The following is a 17,736-nucleotide window of genomic DNA, read 5'->3' as shown; positions in this document are numbered from 1 at the left end:
GCGGCACCGTGGGAAGATAAGGTGGTAGGGGGAGATGCCAACCGGGAGGGCCTCGCCAGCGTCGCTGACCCCTTCTGGCCATCCAGAGACCATGTGGCGGTGAAGCGACGGTGGCACAGGAGGTGGAGGAGCATACTTTCGCATGCACGAGCACGTGAAACTGGTGGCAGCGGGCAAGACTGAGGAAGGGAAGGCGAAAAAGATATGTTGAGTATGTTTTACGAATCTCAAAGTAATCGAATGGCCCAAATTCTATGGGATTGAGGAGGTTGTTTTTTAAGCCATACGGGAAGTCCCTTTACTTAAAGTCCAAGCACACACGAGTAATATATTACTCCCACCGGGTAGGGATGAAAACAGAGCGGATAGTTTCCATCCGCTCCGGATTAAAACAGATACGCATACCTTTCGGATCGGATAGCTCGGATAGGATACGAATACGGATATTTTCTCCCGGATACGGATACGGATATGGTATCGGGGTTTCCGTCGGATACGGATAATAATTTGGATATCCAGTGAACAGTGCTATTCGGATATCCGCAGAAGCCATGAGACATATCCCATTTCTTTCTAACTCTATAACCTTCAAAATACATTTATAGATTTTAATAGTAGTTTATCTCTTAACACTAGTCAATACTATTAATATTATTTAAATTTTAAAAATATTTATAAATTATATTTTATTTTATATAAAATGAGCTAATTATATATGTTGATATTTGTTTCTATTAGAAGTTCAGTTGGTTTTTGTGTTCCGAGAAAAATTTGTTTCCGTATTCGTGTCCGAACATATTCGATTCTTATTCATATTCGAGATAATCCATATTTGTTTCCGTATTTGAGCTATCCGTATTCATTTTCGTGGTATAAGCATTATCCGTCTGTATCCGCTCCGTTTTCATCCCTACCTCCGGGTTGATAATACTTATCGTTTTGGACAAGGGCACGGCCGGTCTTCAAAAATCAACTTTGACCATTAATTTTTATTATAATATGTATATAAATATTAACAAATATATGATTTTATTGAAGTATTTTCTAAGACTAATCTATAAATATAGTCACCATATTTTATTGACAAATATTTTAGAAATTATTCATAATTTTGACCTCACCCTTGTCCTCACCCTTGTCCAAAACGAACGAGTATTATCAGCCCGAAGGGAGTACTCGTGTTTGCCACATATTTAATTGGAAAATGCTACGGAACATTATCCTGTTCGAACGGTATGATAACTTATATCCATTCTCCAATTAATTTAGTTAAACCCGATTCAAGTTAATCAGGACATATCTCTTACTTATTCCGAGCCCGGTAACAAGAATTCTGTTCTGTGACAGCGGCTAGATCCCGAAGTCACTTTTATGGGCCAGTGATCAGCTTATTTGGACCGGACTGGGTCAAAATACTTGGTGGAGGCATATCTAGCCCATTAGCCCTACGCGTTAAGCACTTCATCAGCTTGATGGTCGACAGGGTAAGGTCCGTCCCTGTTTGTTTGCCTCTCCCTTGTATTGAGGTTTAGCCCAAAGGTCTCTCTGATAGGCCGGGCTCAAGCGGAATATATACATACATATTCTAGTTCAAAAATATTTTAAAAAATTTCATACGTATTCTTTTAATTGGTCTTATTTTGCAGAAATTGTTGCAAATGCTCAAAAGAGCTGTCTAGCTATTTGAATCTTTTGAAGTGTGCTAACCCAAAGAGTTTATATCTCCATGTTGTGCATAAATCTTACTGCTGCATATCAAATCGTTTCTATGATTTTTTTTCACTGAGCCATAGCTCCATTGGACAAGGAATCGTTTCTTTTTCACTGAGCCATAGCTCGATGAGAAATTTGAGATATACCATCAATCCGTACGCCTTTGCAAAAATACCACTGAATTGTGAATGTTTTGATTTCGTGCCACTTTCACCGGAGGAGGGCAAAAGGCGGTGGCCCTTGGTGGCGGTGGGCGGCCCTTGGTGGCGGTGGGCAGTGTCCCTTGGAAAGTGGCGGTAACGGCAACAGTGATAGCGGCGCAGTGGACAGCTCACCCCGTGGCATCTCCTCCGCCTTGCCTCTGCAGCACCAATTGGCGACATGGGGAACGCTGCGGTGGCTACTGACGAAGACGGCCAGGCTTCGCGTAGGCAGCAATTCGGGGTCGGTGCAGCACCACGAACACGGGAAGCTGGTGCAGGTAGGGCGGCTAGGTGGTGTCACGGCGGGCTTGGCCAACGGCAGCCAAGGAGGAAGAAGAAGAAGAAGATGGCAAGGAGACTTGGCGTTTTTTTTTGTGCGAATTGGGATCGAGGAGGTGATTTGGGGCTAGCGTGACACCGGGAACTCGATGGTGAGGCAACATGGCTTCACGGTCGGCAGCTGATCACCGCGTGCCAAGGGCCACTGCCTCCTGCCCTTCTCTGACGAAAGTGGCACGAAATCACAATATGTATATCCATCCACCTCTCTTTTTTGGATGAAATTTTGAGGCATGCGGATTGGGTGGCAAAAATTTAAAGGCATGCTAACAAATTGCCATATCCTCAAAATTCGCTTCTGTTTCAAAGGAATTGTAAAGAAAAAGTACAGGAATATGCAATCCTTTGGAATGGACACTATACTGTCATTCGTTTCAAAGGAATGCACCAAATAAAAAATTCCTATCCCTCCACTTTTAGGGGGAAAACAAAGGAAAAAAAATAATCCACTCCAACCCAATGTTTTCAATCCTTTGGATTGTTTGCTACATAACCATTGGAAAATTTCATATGTTTTCCAATCCTTAGGTTTGCACATGCATTCCTATATTATTCCTATCTTTTCTCTTTTTCTACATTTTGATAATCCTACAAACTGAACAAGCCCTAAGATTGGACAAGGAGAATGTACATCCCATTGGCATCATCTCCAAATAATTCCGTCTAACATCCATATGGTTAGTTGATTAATGTTTTGCTGGGAATAATGATGAAATAAAGTATTCTCATCAGGTCAGCGCACTTCCGCCCTGTCCATCACATGCTCCCGGAGTGAGATGATTGGCGGCCTTGCATCGATGCATCAGAGAAGCCCGGCTGCTGCTGCTGCAGTTTGTGCTGCTCTGGCTTCTGAACAACACATGTACTATTCTCTGTACTATATTAATAATATACTATATATTCTGTACTATGTTAATAATGTACTATACATTCTGTACTGGTATATTAATAATGTACATTATCAATACGGTGAGCCCACCAAATCAGTAATTAACTGTTCCATCTCTATGATGTTTATTAGCTTAAGTGAGTCACGTGGACACAAGGGGACATGATTAATCGCTATAATTAATGATACATCCATCCTCACAAACACATAAGAAAAAGATCCACTAATATACTTACTTCCTCTGGACATTTGTATGTACAAAAGTTTCATCTCGACATACATATGCACATAATATGTACAAAAATTTCTTCCTCTATATATACATATGCGGATTCATCCAAAAATGTTTTTTTAATAAAAAATGGAGTTTGTCACAATCACCCTGCAATATAGGAGTTTATGTATAAGTGCAAATATTAAAAATACCCTACAATAAAATAAGGTGTTACATCAAACGGAAACAAATCCTACGCACACCAACTAACAATTATAATAAATATCACATATATATATATATATAAACAATCTTAGACATATTGCTAATCTTACGCCACCTACTTCTAAATTGATATACATGGAAAAGAAATTCAAGTACAAATTTATTATATGTAAATAGCAAAAAAGAGAGAATATTTTGACAAACTTATACTTTCAGACGGTTAGAATTTCTCCTTTTCATTACTGAAAAAATATAACAAATTTGGATTTAAAATTATATATACATATATGTGGAATAATATTAGAAGTACATATAAAAGTTTCATTTGGAATTTCATGACATTTGTTATTTGATATTGTACTACTATGTGTCTAGAGTGCATCTAAAATCAGTATTCCCACTTGGAATAATGTAAACTCATGACTCTTATAGAAGCTCAACGTTGTGGAAGACATCCTCAATTAGGAAGCCTTAAATTTTTCTCTAACTTCTAGAAGAGTTGCTTGTTCATGAAGACTTCCCTTGGGAATATATGAAGACAAAATAGACACTTATCAAGACACCCAATTGTTGGTTCCTAACTGTCAACGTACATAAATAAATATTAAGAGTAAATTTTATAAACCTATAAATACTTTGATAAAACTATCGTAAAATTATAGATTTAAAGATGTGTATCATAAAACTATAAATTTAGCGTCAAATTTATCATAGAACTATAGGTTTAAAGCATCGTATCACAAAACTACAAATTTGCTGATGAAGTTATAAAAGGACTACATATTTTAGTTTTTATATCCATAGCACTATTGAGGTAAAAAAAATTATAGTTTTGTGATAAAACTAATGATAAATTTATAGTTGTGTGATGCACAGTTTTTGTGATAGATTGATCAAAGTATATGTAGTTTGTGAAATTTACTCAAATATTAATGTCAATGTTTGTCTAAGGGCAATATATTGCTATTATATTATCATTTGCGGATTAATATCAAATACTATAAATAATATAATATCTTTTTTTTTAATAGAGAAGAGAAGGAGGATAGAGCCGCCTAGCTGTCCCAGGCTTGTCAGCATCGAAAGCTACCAACCACGCTAGAGCCCATCTTGAACGGCCTCCTCCTCTTCTCCTTCATAAATCAACCGGCAGCGTCATTCCCCACACCGCATCACCTTGTTTGTCTCTGGTTGCTCGCGCAGATGGATTCGCCGACCATCCGCCTCGCCACCATTCGATCGCTACCGCCGCCCATCGCCATCCCTCTAAATCCAGGATATCCCATTTTAAAACTGTAAACTCTAATCTTGCGTCATCATCAGAGAAGAAGTCGCAGTCCCTGCCGCCATTGGCAGAATGTCACTGTCGACGGTAGGTTACCCCCTCCTCCCTACTCTCTTCCCCTTATTCAGAGCTTGGAGACGATTGTCTGCCCTTTAAATTTCAATCGTCAGGCAGCAGGCGATTGGAATCTGATCACGAAGGCTAGCATTCCCTACCATTTTTACCTTTGCCTTCCCCTTTATCCAAGATACTAGTAGTATCACCACTAAGGCTGTGTTTAGATCTAAAGTTTGGATCCAAACTTCAGTCCTTTTCCATCACATCAACATGTCATACACTCACAATTTTTCAGTCACATCATCTCCAATTTCAACCAAAATCTAAACTTTGCGCTGAACTAAACACAGCCTAACCACTCCAATTGGATCATGGTCCACTAGGATCATATCCATCTCATGTACTACTAGTAGATGTACGTTACATATCCCATCTCTCTCTCTATACGCATGCAGACGAGACATGCACACAAGAAGAGGCCGGGGCCGGGGGTAGTCGGGATGACTTGGGGCGGGCACACAAACGCACAACACAAGCTGACAGCGTCGCAGCGCTGGAGATCGAACCACGCAACCCAACCCGTGCTGCGAATCACACCACGCCCTACCAGCTGGACCGGAGATGGACCAGCCGCACCTCGCAGCCACCCCACGGCCCCCGAGAAGAGAACCCCGCCACCGCGGGAGCGGGACCCACCCCGCCGGTGGCTGCGTCGTAGCTGCGGCATCCACACCCAGTCAGGCAGTCACCCACTCCCACTCCCCCGCTCGAAAACCCCCAAAACCACCCGGAGAAACAGCAGGAAGGAGAGGAAGAGAGGTGGAGGTTGCCTTTGGCTGGCTGTGGAGAGGGTGAGACGGTGGGTGGGAAATTTCAAACTTGGCCGCCGGCGTGCTGTTCTTGGCTCCCCGGGGCGGCGCTGAGAAGGATGGGGGTGTCCGGGAAAGGCGGTTTCTTGGCGGTGGTGGCGGTGGTGGGGAGAGGCGCTGTCCTGCTCGCGGATGCGGCGAGGGTGGTGGATTTCGGCGAGGTGGGCTCGCCGCCTGCGCCGTCACCGGTGGCGGACGCGCCCTATCTCCCTGATGTGGCGTCTCCTCCTGCAGGTGAGCATACACTTCTCTTTTTTTCACTCGTTTCGAGATGAAAAATGCTTTGCCTTTGTGACCGTGCCGTGCGGCCCAAATGCAGGTTCTTTCTGCATATCCTTTCACGAATTTCCATGTAATTGCCTTCTCTTTTTTTTTTGAGCGACCATTCGATATGTGGAAGAACTGCTGGCTTTCCTTTTCTGTCGGCTTGGTGCTGATGTTTTCAACTAGTACTAATTTGGTTATTTGGTATGGCATTTTGGAGTTCTGGATTGCAAGAAGCCCCTCCTTTCTCTTTGCTTCCTCTGTGAAGTTAACTTCTGACCTGTTCATCAATTGTGGCTCAATTTCCTTGGGTAGGACATGGATTAAGCTTCTCTGTGCGCACCATTGGAGTGTCCATCAGTTTGCATCCACGGCATTTGGGTGCAAATGAGAAGCTTGTCCTCTCCGTTTGATTTGTTTCATGCCGTGGCATAGCTCTGGCAGCTTGAAATGAGGAAACTTTAGCTGTTCTGCCATTTTTGTTCAGATTTTCTTAGCTTTTTCTCGCATTCTGTTGTGTTGTTTGGTCAACGTCCAGGTCTCCATTATTACGAAAACGGAATAGATCGTGAATCTTAGCTGCAGACGTGCCAATTCCATTTATGCCAGTGCCTTACACTTGTTTCTCGATCAACATTGAAGTTGTCCTTTATGAAAAATTTCTGTTGTGCATTTTGCAGTGCAAACTGAGGGTGGCAACCATTACCAAAAGGAGATCCTTGTTGCAGTCATCTTGGCACTTGCCGCAGTCATTGTAACGGTGGTATCAGCAATTTATGCATGGACCTTCTGGAAAAAAACTCGTCAAGCTCTGGATTCCAAGGACAAGAAACTCTCAAGTGAGGTTTTCGAAGGCAGATTCCATAAATTATTGCTTAATTTACGTTGATATTGGTTTTAGTGGTGGTGTCCTGATTGGTGCTTTAAATGAAATTGCTGTAGGTACTACCAAGGGGCACATGCTGTTACCCATGTTTGGGAAACTGAATTCAATGAAAACGTCCAAGAAAGAAGTGGTTGCAATGATGGACTTTTCAGTCTTAGACTCTGCTACGGGCAAGTTCAGTGAGAATAACATATTGGGAAAAGGAGGTTTTGGTTGTGTATATAGAGCATGTCTTGATAGAGGGGTTGTTGCAGCTGTTAAGAAACTTAATTGTTGTAGACAAGAAGTAGAGAAAGAATTTGAGGTGACTGCAAAATACATAGCCATTTTGTTTTGTAAGGTTGACATTAATTGTGAATTGTCGGTTGATTGTGTCCACCTGTGGTTCATAGAATGAGCTGGAGTTTCTTGGAAAAATTCGGCATCCCAACGTGATCTCCGTGCTAGGATATTGCATTCATGAAGACACAAGGCTGCTTGTATATGAGCTGATGCAAAATGGTTCTCTAGAAACACAATTACATGGTATGAATTCTAGTTTATCTTTAATGATGAATTTACATTTGTAGTAAGATTTATGGCATTGAAGAAAAATCTTTGTTTCTAACTTCTGTAGGACCTTCAAATGGATCAGCTTTAAGTTGGTACATTCGGTTGAAAATTGCTCTTGATGCAGCAAGGTTTGAATTTTACAACTCTTAATTTTCTGCATTAATCTGATTTACATATAGGATAAAAAGTACTACTAAATTACTAATCCAAGTCTTCTTGTGATTTTGCCATCACAGAGGATTGGAACACCTTCATGAGCACTGCAATCCATTGATTATTCACAGAGATATAAAGTCGTCCAATATACTTCTTGATTCAGACTTCAATGCAAAGGTTAAATCTCGATATGTCCTAACTTTTGATTTCATATATTAGTTTGATGTTGAGAGCTTCTAATATGACTTTTCATGTTACCACTGCCATTGCTCTATTTCTACAGATATCAGATTTTGGCCTTGCAATTTATGGTGGGAACCACAACAAAGCTGATTTAAAGCCTTCTGGAACTGTCGGTTATGTTGCACCAGAGTATCTTCTAGATGGTACATGCATTTGCTTTAGTATGTTAAGTTGCTAGTATGAAAGCTCTGAAGTCTGTTATTTTAATAGCGTTAATCATACAACTCTAGGTCAATTAACTGAGAAGAGTGATGTGTATGCTTTTGGGGTGGTTCTTCTCGAACTGTTACTTGGAAGGAAACCAGTAGAGAAGATTGGAGATTCTCACTGTCAATCCATTGTGTCATGGGTATGTTTTGCGATTTCCGTGCTTTGTGGTTTATGCATCTAATAGTTCTGAAAAATGTGTGATGCCTGAGGTTTTAGCAGACTGTTATTGTGTTTCCTTATAGCAATTGATAATTGAATATGTCTTTGGATGAACTAATTTCATGGATATATCGTTGATGCAGTGAAATCTTAATTAGTTGAGTGCATTGATGTGCCTCACACTTGAGATACTTTTTACATTTTCTTCACAAATATTCAGTATTTAAATTATTTTCTTGCAGCAAATGTGTTGATAAATAAAACCTGACGTAAGTATTATATTTCAAGCTTCACATTGCACTGAATTAAGAATATTTGCAGCTCCCCATAGAATGAGTTAATAATGCCCATGACAGTATGTCAATTTAGAGCTTTGATACATCTCCTTAGTATTCAGTTTGTACTAGCAAATTTGCACTCATCTATTTCTGCCCAATTGGCCGTTTACCCGTGGTAAAAATTCTATTAGGGCTGGGCATATTCCACACTTCTGGTTCATGGTTATGGTAACCAAAACTTGTCCCAGTAGGCAAACAGACACTGACCTTGTCCGTTCACCCATCTACACTACTGACACGCGGATATTCCAAAAGCCATTTACTGTACCTATAGCATGATGTATTGATGTTGCATTGGCTACCGAATTCTGACTTTTCAACCTTAAATTTAAACTACGCACAAAGACTTATTATCTATACGCATCTTTTATGCTCTTTTTTTTGGTTACCTAAGTGTTTAAATTTCTACCTTTCCAGAACGACATAGTCCTCCATTTCATATATCTGGTTGATTATTATCTCTTTTACTTTAGTTCATAGTTGCATGACAAACTAATTCCATTAGCCTTTTCTCCGTTGTAAAGTGGAATAGTCAGTAAACCACAAAGTTATCTTCTGCAGGCCATACCTCAGATAAGTGATAGAACGAAGCTACCAAATATAATTGATCCGGTTATCAGAAACACCATGGATTTGAGGCATCTATATCAGGTAAGTTACATCATCAAAATTTGTTTCCCAATTTCACAATGGAATACTTCTCTGAATACTTTGTTGCATGTGTAGGTTGCTGCAGTAGCTGTCCTTTGTGTCCAGCCAGAGCCGAGCTATAGACCGCTAATCACAGATGTTCTACATTCTCTTGTTCCTCTTGTTCCTGTAGAGCTTGGGGGGACACTGAGGGTAGTAGAGCAACCCCGTCAAACGGGCTAACGAAATGGGCCCTTTTCTGAACAAGTATGATATATTCGATGGCCTGATGAAAATATTTCGCGCTACGCGTTTCCAAAGATTGTGGAAGTTTTCCCATCAAACAGGTTGGGTGCTTGAGTAGGATGACAACGATGGCTGAACTATCCTGGAGGGAAATTTTCATCTAATTGCCATTTTTGAAGACCAAAACGCTTGCCTACGAAGAGATGACAAGCTACTGCCGACATTTGTAGGGCATTCTTTAAGGGTACATCAATCTAACATTGATTTCAGAGGTAGTTTTGATTTGTTGGTGCTCTTTAACTCCTGTGTGACCATCCTGTTAGATTGTGGGGCCTAGTTCGGCGATTTCGTGTAAATTTCATCGCCGGTAGATTTGATGTAAATTCGAGTGGGTAGGCATTCATGATCATTTGTTACAGAAAACCACTTAATAGACAAAATTTATTCAGAATATTGTAGTGTTGTTGCGAGCAGTTTAATGTTTGATCTGATGATTTATGAGACATCTTTTTTCAGCGATTTGGCAATCTTGAGTAAACAATGTGCTATATAGAAATGTCACTGGATTTGTCATTTTCTGGCAAAATTCAGTTGGTTGCTCTTCGGCATCAGGCGTGATTGAATATGCGACCCCATGGGCCATGGATGTTGTGAGTTGTGACTGTGCAAGGGTCACCCGACTTGGAAATATACGTGAACAAAATATTAGTAATGATATTTTTTCAATACGCTGAATTCGTAATGACATGGATCAAATTAACAAAAAAAAAAAACTCACCAGCTTTCGTCCGCCAATGATCTAAAAGGAACACTACTAGCAGAATGAGTAAGTTACCCTAAATCACGCAATTGGTAATGCCAAAATCTTGACAAGTTTCAACCTGTCAATAATAATTTGGCAATGTATATGTGTAATCAGCAAGTTTTGATAGCAAACCAAATCTTGCCAACAATTTGGCAGAAAAAATCTGGCTTCAAATAAAAACAGCCCTATATATAGGTCTTGCCGGCGTGGTGTTAATTACAAATAAGTTATTCGGATGACCTCCAACGCCGTAGCGATCCGATAGAGTTGTACACAGATGGGAGTTGTAGGATTATCCGGGCTAGATAATCCACAGAAGAGCAGAAAAAGAGAACTTTGGAGATACTCGGGCGAGACGTGGCCAACATGCGAAAGATCAGGATGACAGGATCGATCTCGACATACGGGCCTGTTTGTTACAGCTCCAACTCCTAAATTTAGCTCCATGAGTTGAGTCTGGAGTGAAGTTGTGGGGCTGCCTAAACCTAGCTACACAACTCTAGTTCATTTTGTGAGAGAGCTCCACCCAACTTCACTCCTAGTTTTGATGGAGCTAAAACTGTTTGGCTGAGCTCCAGCTCTGGGAGGGGTGGAGCTGGAGCTGTGCCAAACAGGCCCGTAATGCAAGCGATCTAAATTCAGAAGATATCTGGATTGAAGTAAGTCTCTCCTTGTCAGGTCTGTTGCTTGCGTTCGTGTAGCATCTGATCCAACAGCTGCTAAATCATTATTTGGGCGTGAATTTTCTTCTCATCTTTAATTGCCATTGTAAAAACTATTTCTCTTCTTCTTTTCCTTCGTGAGGACAAAAAAAATTCTAGTATATGTGGGTGAGTTGTATGTCCCATATTGATTATTGTTTCATCACTAATAGGTTAAATTGTTCAACAGTGATCTGATTACTTATAGTTTTCTTGATAATCTGTGTACTTGTTAATAACAAATAACAAATTGTAGGAATCCATGTAAGGACTAACGGGCACGATTAGTACATTGGTCATGTTAATCTTGTACATTACAAAATCAATTGACACCCAAATTTTACATCTCACATAGCGTTAAGCAATGTTGCCTTAATGTGTCCTTCAAACACTAAGGGTATATTTGAGAAGAAGGGGATTGAGGAGATACGTAAAACGAGATAAGCCATTAGCTCATGATTAATTGAGTATTAATTATTTTAAATTTTAAAAATGGATTAATATGATTTTTGAAAGCAACTTTACTATAGAAAATTTTTACAAAAAACGCACCGTTTAGTAGTTTGGGAAGCGTGCGTGCGGAAACAAGGTGCTTTCTCCCTCAATGTCCTCCAAACGAACGCTGCCAAGTAACATTGCAAACACACCAATTTCTTAGGTGAACAAATAGGTCTAACAAAAAGAGGACTCCAAGGTACCTATCTGTTGTTGTGTTAATTATTCATGTGTTCTTGCTATTCTATGAGTGGTCTCGTGTATATGATTGCAATATTGTTAATTGTTTCATTGGCAATTTAACAAACTAACTTGCCGCATCATCAGCCAATTAATCCCCTAACCATCCCCTTTTTCTCTTTTTTTGAATTTTTTTTGGGCTAGCTCGTTGATTGACACGTCTCCTGAGCATTTTCCAGGCTCCTCGCGCCCGCTTTTGTGACCGGCTTTAGCCGTTCTCCCGGTGAAATATACTGTTCGCTGCTTTTGTGTGCTCGTTTGTAGCTAGTTGCTGTGTGTTCTTGCTTCCGGTTTATGGAGTTGGCATTTTTTAAAAAACTCCTCGTTTGCACGGAATATTATATACGTCCTCGGACTACCTAACATCCCGTTGTATTTCTTACATACAACCCCTCGTCTTCCAGAAAAATACAATGCGAAGAAAAGAAAATTCCGCTTCTAGAGTAGCGCTGTAAACATGAAAAACATAGGGGATTTTCTGTAAAACGTCCTACACTAACCCCCCCAATCCTGAAACCCTAACCCCATTCTCTCCCCCTCCTCTCCCAGCTCTCCTCTCTCGGTGCAGATTCCGGCCAAAGGGCGGTGGCCGCGCGAAGGGTGGAGCCAGTCCTCCTCCCAGATCTAGTGGAGGCGGAAGTGTAGGGCGGAGGCGGCGCGGAGGGTGGATGCAGCGGCGGCTCCGCCGGGAGTGGGGAGGGCGCTGGCAGCGGCGGCGGCCCTCCCCTCTGGATCTGGCGCGGAGTCGGGTGGTGGCTGCGGCGGCTACCGGCGGCGGCTCCGCCGGGAGGGGGGAGGGCGGTGGTGGCGGTGGCCCTCCCCTCCCGATTTGGCGCGGCGTCGGGCTGCGGCGGTGGCGTCTACCGACGATGGCAGCGGTGACTTCAGGCAGTACGGTTGTTTTGCGGCGACGGCGATTGAGCTCAAGTTCGTGTTGAATTAGTGGGATGTGGTCCAATGCTGGTGAGTGCCCCGTGGTTCCCAACGTCGTCGGCTCGTTCTCCTCCACCTCACAAGCGGCAAGGCCGCTGGAAAGGGCCAGATCGGGCGAATGCCGACCGAGGTATCATTGGGTCAAAGAATCGGGGCAAGGGAAGCGCCGGGGTTTAGGAGGAGGGCACAGGGGGCGACGTGGCCCAAGAGATCAAAGGAGCAGATGGCTCGGTGGTGGTTGATCCCAAGGGAGGACGATGAAGTCGGAAGCGGCGGTGTTGACGGCCAGACGGTGGGCGAGCCCGCAGTGGCTACATCAGAGCCTATGAGGAAAAGGAGGCTGGAGCTCGGAGAGGAAGCCACCAAGGATGGATGGGTTGACTCATATCCAGGCAGGTTTCATGCTCCTCACTTTTCATACTCCTGCCTGATTTGCCTGATTTGTGGATGATGATGGAGAAGAAGCGGCTACTCTTGTTTTCTGCCTCGCTACCGTAGCATGTGTTGGCAGGAAGAGGGTAAGGAGGAAGTGGCGGCGAGCCGGGGTCGGGTGCGAAAATCAGAGTGATGGCAAGGCCGCGTCGCCTCATGCAGCCTTAGATGCCTGGCCACACGGGCCCGTCAGCAATCCCCAACCCGCCGCTCCATGTTCCCCACCAAGTGTCACACCTCTCGGTGTGCCACCGATGGTGACTGAAGAAGCGAAGGATACAGGGGAGGTAGGTTCTCAATAGACGCTTTCCATGGGAGACTACGTATTTATGTAATGACTGTGTTGTCCCGTGTCTGGCTTGTAGACCTGGAGGATGGGTGCGTGGGGTTTAAATTATACTGTACTGGTACTATCGTCTCTTGTCGAATAAGAAAGAAAATAAAGAACTCTCTCCAAATTACACTCGTGTTCACACTTGTCCGGCGGCTCATGGCGAGAAATCCTCATCGCCGGTGAGCGGGGCATTACATATGGTATCAGAGCTCGGCGATCCGTGTGCGCGCTTCCTCGTACTCTCTCGATCCGGCGGTAATATTCCATAGTTCAGTTGGTGATACCCGAAAGGATTCGTCGCTGTAAATCTGTCCGAGGGTTCGTTGGATTCGGAGGAGGAACACCACAGCACCCGCTAAGTAAGGAGTACAAGTGAGGCAAGTGGTGGCGGCGATGGGTGAGATGGAAGAGAGGTTGTTGGCTGTGGTGGAAAAACTGGCGGAGAAGGTGGAGAAGGTGGAGCTGATTCAAGAGAAGCTGGAGGCGATGGACATGAAGTTGGAGAAGCAAGGAGAGAGACTTGATCAAGTGCAGGCCAAGGTAGACCTGTCGGTAGAATCACTGGGGCAAGTTCATCAAGAATAGATCCATGTTACGCAAACTGTGAGGCGAACCGCGCCAACAACGCTGGTGATTCCAACCAGGACAATGGAGGCAACCTCTTCTATGACAAGAGAACAACCTCAGGTAACCTTTCCAACATCTACACCCACACCACCACCTAGGGTTGAGACGGGAGAAGCACATGCATCTCACTTGGGGGAGGGAAATAGGGGAGTAGCTCATGAGAACCATTTCAGAAGAAATATGCCAAAGATGGATTTCCTGAAGTTTGATGGGACAGATGCTAGTGTGTGGGTGGACAACTGTGAAACGTATTTTGCTATGTTTAGTTCACGCCAAAATTGGAAGTTTGATTGAAATTGGAACGATGTGACGGAAAAGTTAGAAGTTTGTGTGTAGGAAAGTTTTGATGTGATGAAAAAGTTGGAAGTTTGAAGAAAAAATTGGGAACTAAACTAGGCCTATGTACCAGATTCCAGCAGGTTTTAAGGTGTCAGTTGCATCACTGAACATGTTGGGGAAGGCATCATGTTTGGGACGAATTCACAGATGCTGTTGTGAATGAGTTTGACAGTGGAACCCATCACATTAAAGCTAATGCAATGTTTGAATTGAAACAAACGGGTTCTGTGGATGAGTATAAGAGTCAATTTGATGATTTAATGTACAACATCAAACTGTATGATAATACTGAACTTGGAACTGTGTGGGAAGTGGGGCACTTTGTAGCTGGACTGAAGGATGCTCTAAAGACTCATGTCCTGTCTAAATTGCCCGAAACTATCAGTCAAGCTTACCATCTTGCCAAGGCAAAAGAAAGGGTGATGGGAGAAGTAATGCAGGGAAAGAAGAAATGGGGCATGAAAATTGGAAGGAGTAAAGGGGGAGATAAGTCAAAAATTTCTACTGGAGACTTGTGGAAGGCACAACAGTTAAAGGAATATCGCAGGATTCATGGGCTCTGTTTTAGGTGTGGTGAAAAGTACAGTCCAAATCACCAGTGTGCTCAAATTCCTGCTGCTCAAGTGAATGTGGTAGAAACTATTGATCATACAGATGTATTGTCTGATGATATACTTGAAGCTGTTATGGAAGTGGAAGATTTAGGGCAGAATCCAGATATGTTTTTGTCCCTAAATGCAGTAGCAGGATGGGGAAATACAGGTACTATTCACTTAAGAGCTATGGTACACAACCAGGTGTTACTGATACCTGTATAAGGGGCATCAAATTCAGTTACATGGAGTTAAACCTGCCACTGCTCCAACACTACCTCTACAGGCTATCTCTGGGGACCAATTACTTAAATGGCATTCTGGCAATGAAATCTGGGCAGTAGCTGTGGTACAACCTGAGGATAAAAAGCCTAGTCACTCTGAGAGAAGTGGAAATTGTCCGACAAATTGAATGTTTAACAAACGTGAGACACCGGGAAAGAGTTTCAGCATCAGGTTCTCTGTTGACTAGCTTGTCAAAAAAAAGAAAAAAGAAAGAAACTTCACATTATTTTCCGGATGGTCAGACGTTCCAGAATGGGAATAATAATGTTGGCTAAGTTTATTGAGTAAAAAAAAGGTTAAAGACATGTTAGTCAAATATCTTATCTTGAATGTTCACCCAACGTACACATGTTTGAACAAATATACAGTTTGGACCAACTAAAGGCCTATACATATTTATTATAAACCTTCAAAGCAACAAAAAAATCTTTGTAAAAACCTGTGTCAGGCGTGCATACTAAATTTCTCAGTAATCTTAAGTAGAAAAGAAAATTTAATCTCCATAAAAACTCATGCATGGTGTAGTGTATGTATTTGCAGAGAAAACAAAATCAATGTTGTTGATTCCTTCGTACAGTCCAAGAACAACCATTGTGAAAAATAGCTTACGAAATATTGGGTTACGCCCCCTCGCGTGGCGGCTCGGGGGCAAAACCCTAGCCGCCACCGCCCCTCCTCTTCCCTCCCCCGTGCTTCGCTGCCGCTGGAACTCGTCGCCGGCAAAGCCGGGCGACGCGCTGGGATGGCGGCGGCAGGGCCATCCTCATCGGCTCCATCTCGCCCCGGCGCGGGCGTGGCGACGATGGCGGCGGGACGGCGAGGTCGCGGCTACGGCGAGGTCGTGGCGACGGGGACGGCGCGGCCACAGTGCGGTGGTGGGGCTCTCCACGGTGACGACGGCGCGGCGGTGGGGCTCTCCGCGGCTCCGGCGATGGGCGACGGCGTCGCCAGATCCGGTCGCCCCGCTTCCTAATCTGGCCAGGGTGTCCGCGACGGGCTTGGTCGACGCCGGCGCCGCTCAGGCGTAGGCGGGTGGCCGGTGACGGGCTTCTCCGGCACGGGCTCGTCGGCGACGACGGCATCGGGTCGGCGGCGGCTCGCGTCCGGTCGGCGGCGGCTCCAGTCCGGCTCTACGGCGCCGACTGCCGCGGACCTGGCCGAGGGCAGCCGACCTGCTGCGGTTTTGTCGGCGTCGGGGATGACGCCTCCATCTCCCTCCCTCCTGTTCCTCCAGATCCGGTTCTCCTCTTCTTCAGTTGTTCTTCTTCCGGTGCTCACCGGCGGTGCGGCGCCCGCTCTGCTCCTCCCTTCTTAGGCTAGGCTACTTCCAGTCGATGCTGGGGAGCTCCTTGGTGCGGTAGGGGTGGCATGCGGAGTTGGTTTCCAGCGTCCTGCCTCGCTGGTCGTCGGCCGCGCCGTAGGTTTGCTGTAGCTGGGTTCCTGTGTGTGAGGTGGTCTCTGGTGGAACTGCAATGTGATTGACTGTTGAGATTGACTGTTGAGGCAGAGTCGGAGCTGTTTGTCTTGCAAGCTCGGCAACGATGACCATCAACAGACGTCCAGGCAATGCGACGAGGGTTTGGAGGTGGAGCATTTTGAGAGTCTCGGGTGATGATATTGACGCCTGTGGGTGTCGTTTCCTCCTTGAAGGCATCGTCATGATGGCTCTCTCTCCCTTCAAGTGAAAACCGGGTTCCTTTTAGAACAGACGTTGACAGCATTCTTGATGTATGTTCCCTTGTTGAAGGCTTTGCTCAAAAGGTTTCTACTCCATTAGACGATGTTTGGTGGTTCTGGAGACCTCGTGCATTATGTTGTCGAAGCTGCTTGCCTTTGGCAAGCTCGGCAACGATGACTTTTGTGAGGTCTTAATAGTTGCTTCCTTTTCCTTTTTTTATAGGTTTTTGCCGGTTTCCCGTTTACTTGTTCAGTTTTTGGGCCCGGTTTCCCTTATTAACTGGGCCATTTCTCTTCTTCTATAAATTCCGGCAGAAGAAACTTCTGCCGTCGGTTCCTCGAAAAAAAATATCGGGTTAGATGATTAAGGATTGTTTTCCATCATAAAAAGAAAGCTCTTTTCCGCAGCCATTGTTTTTCCAGGCTTTGCTATTCATTTGTATATCAATTTTCCTAAATTTTAGGTAACAAATGAAAGCCCTCAGATCCTACAGTTCAACCTTATGCGGTTCTTCCTCCAGTGAAGTGACCGGATTGGGAAACTAGGAGCGATGTGGGTGGAAGGGTGGGATGGGCTGGTTCCCGGTGATGCCCTCAAATATAATGTGATGTGGAAAATAGCTTAAGTATTGGGTTCTTTGATTCACTCTCGTATAATGGGTAGCAGGGCATGACTGCCGATGATCATGAGTGAGGGGTTTATAGCTGTGCACAAATTGAAAGCATTCCTACCAGTTAAGAAATGACCGATAGATAGGGAGAAAAATACAGAACTGATAAATAGACAGCCCAAATCA

General features: G+C 43.9%; 1 protein-coding gene across 1 annotated transcript; it reads left to right on the top strand.

Moving 5' to 3' along the window:
* Positions 1-5,694: 5,694 nt before the first annotated feature.
* LOC9268640 (probable receptor-like protein kinase At1g80640) lies at positions 5,695-9,997 on the top strand. Its single transcript, XM_015793441.3, has 10 exons — positions 5,695-6,028; positions 6,739-6,897; positions 7,001-7,248; positions 7,337-7,469; positions 7,561-7,624; positions 7,733-7,829; positions 7,936-8,038; positions 8,126-8,244; positions 9,164-9,253; positions 9,329-9,997. The coding sequence occupies exons 1-10, from the start codon at positions 5,854-5,856 to the stop codon at positions 9,473-9,475; spliced, it is 1,335 nt and encodes a 444-aa protein (XP_015648927.1). The 5' UTR covers positions 5,695-5,853; the 3' UTR covers positions 9,476-9,997.
* The last annotated feature ends 7,739 nt before the right edge of the window (positions 9,998-17,736 follow it).

The sequence above is a fragment of the Oryza sativa genome, chromosome 8 (genome assembly GCF_034140825.1).
Source record: "Oryza sativa Japonica Group chromosome 8, ASM3414082v1".
Taxonomy (NCBI): domain Eukaryota; kingdom Viridiplantae; phylum Streptophyta; class Magnoliopsida; order Poales; family Poaceae; genus Oryza; species Oryza sativa.
The sequence above is the reverse complement of the archived record's forward strand: the minus strand, read 5'-3'. Positions and strand labels throughout refer to the sequence as shown.

Coding starts and splice junctions, on each gene's coding strand:
- LOC9268640 (XM_015793441.3), top strand. CDS start 5,854: ATGGGGGTGTCCGGGAAAGGCGGTTTCTTGGCGGTGGTGGCGGTGGTG. Junction 7,470..7,560: donor TCTAGAAACACAATTACATG/GTATGAATTCTA, acceptor TAACTTCTGTAG/GACCTTCAAATGGATCAGCT. Junction 9,254..9,328: donor ATTTGAGGCATCTATATCAG/GTAAGTTACATC, acceptor TTGCATGTGTAG/GTTGCTGCAGTAGCTGTCCT.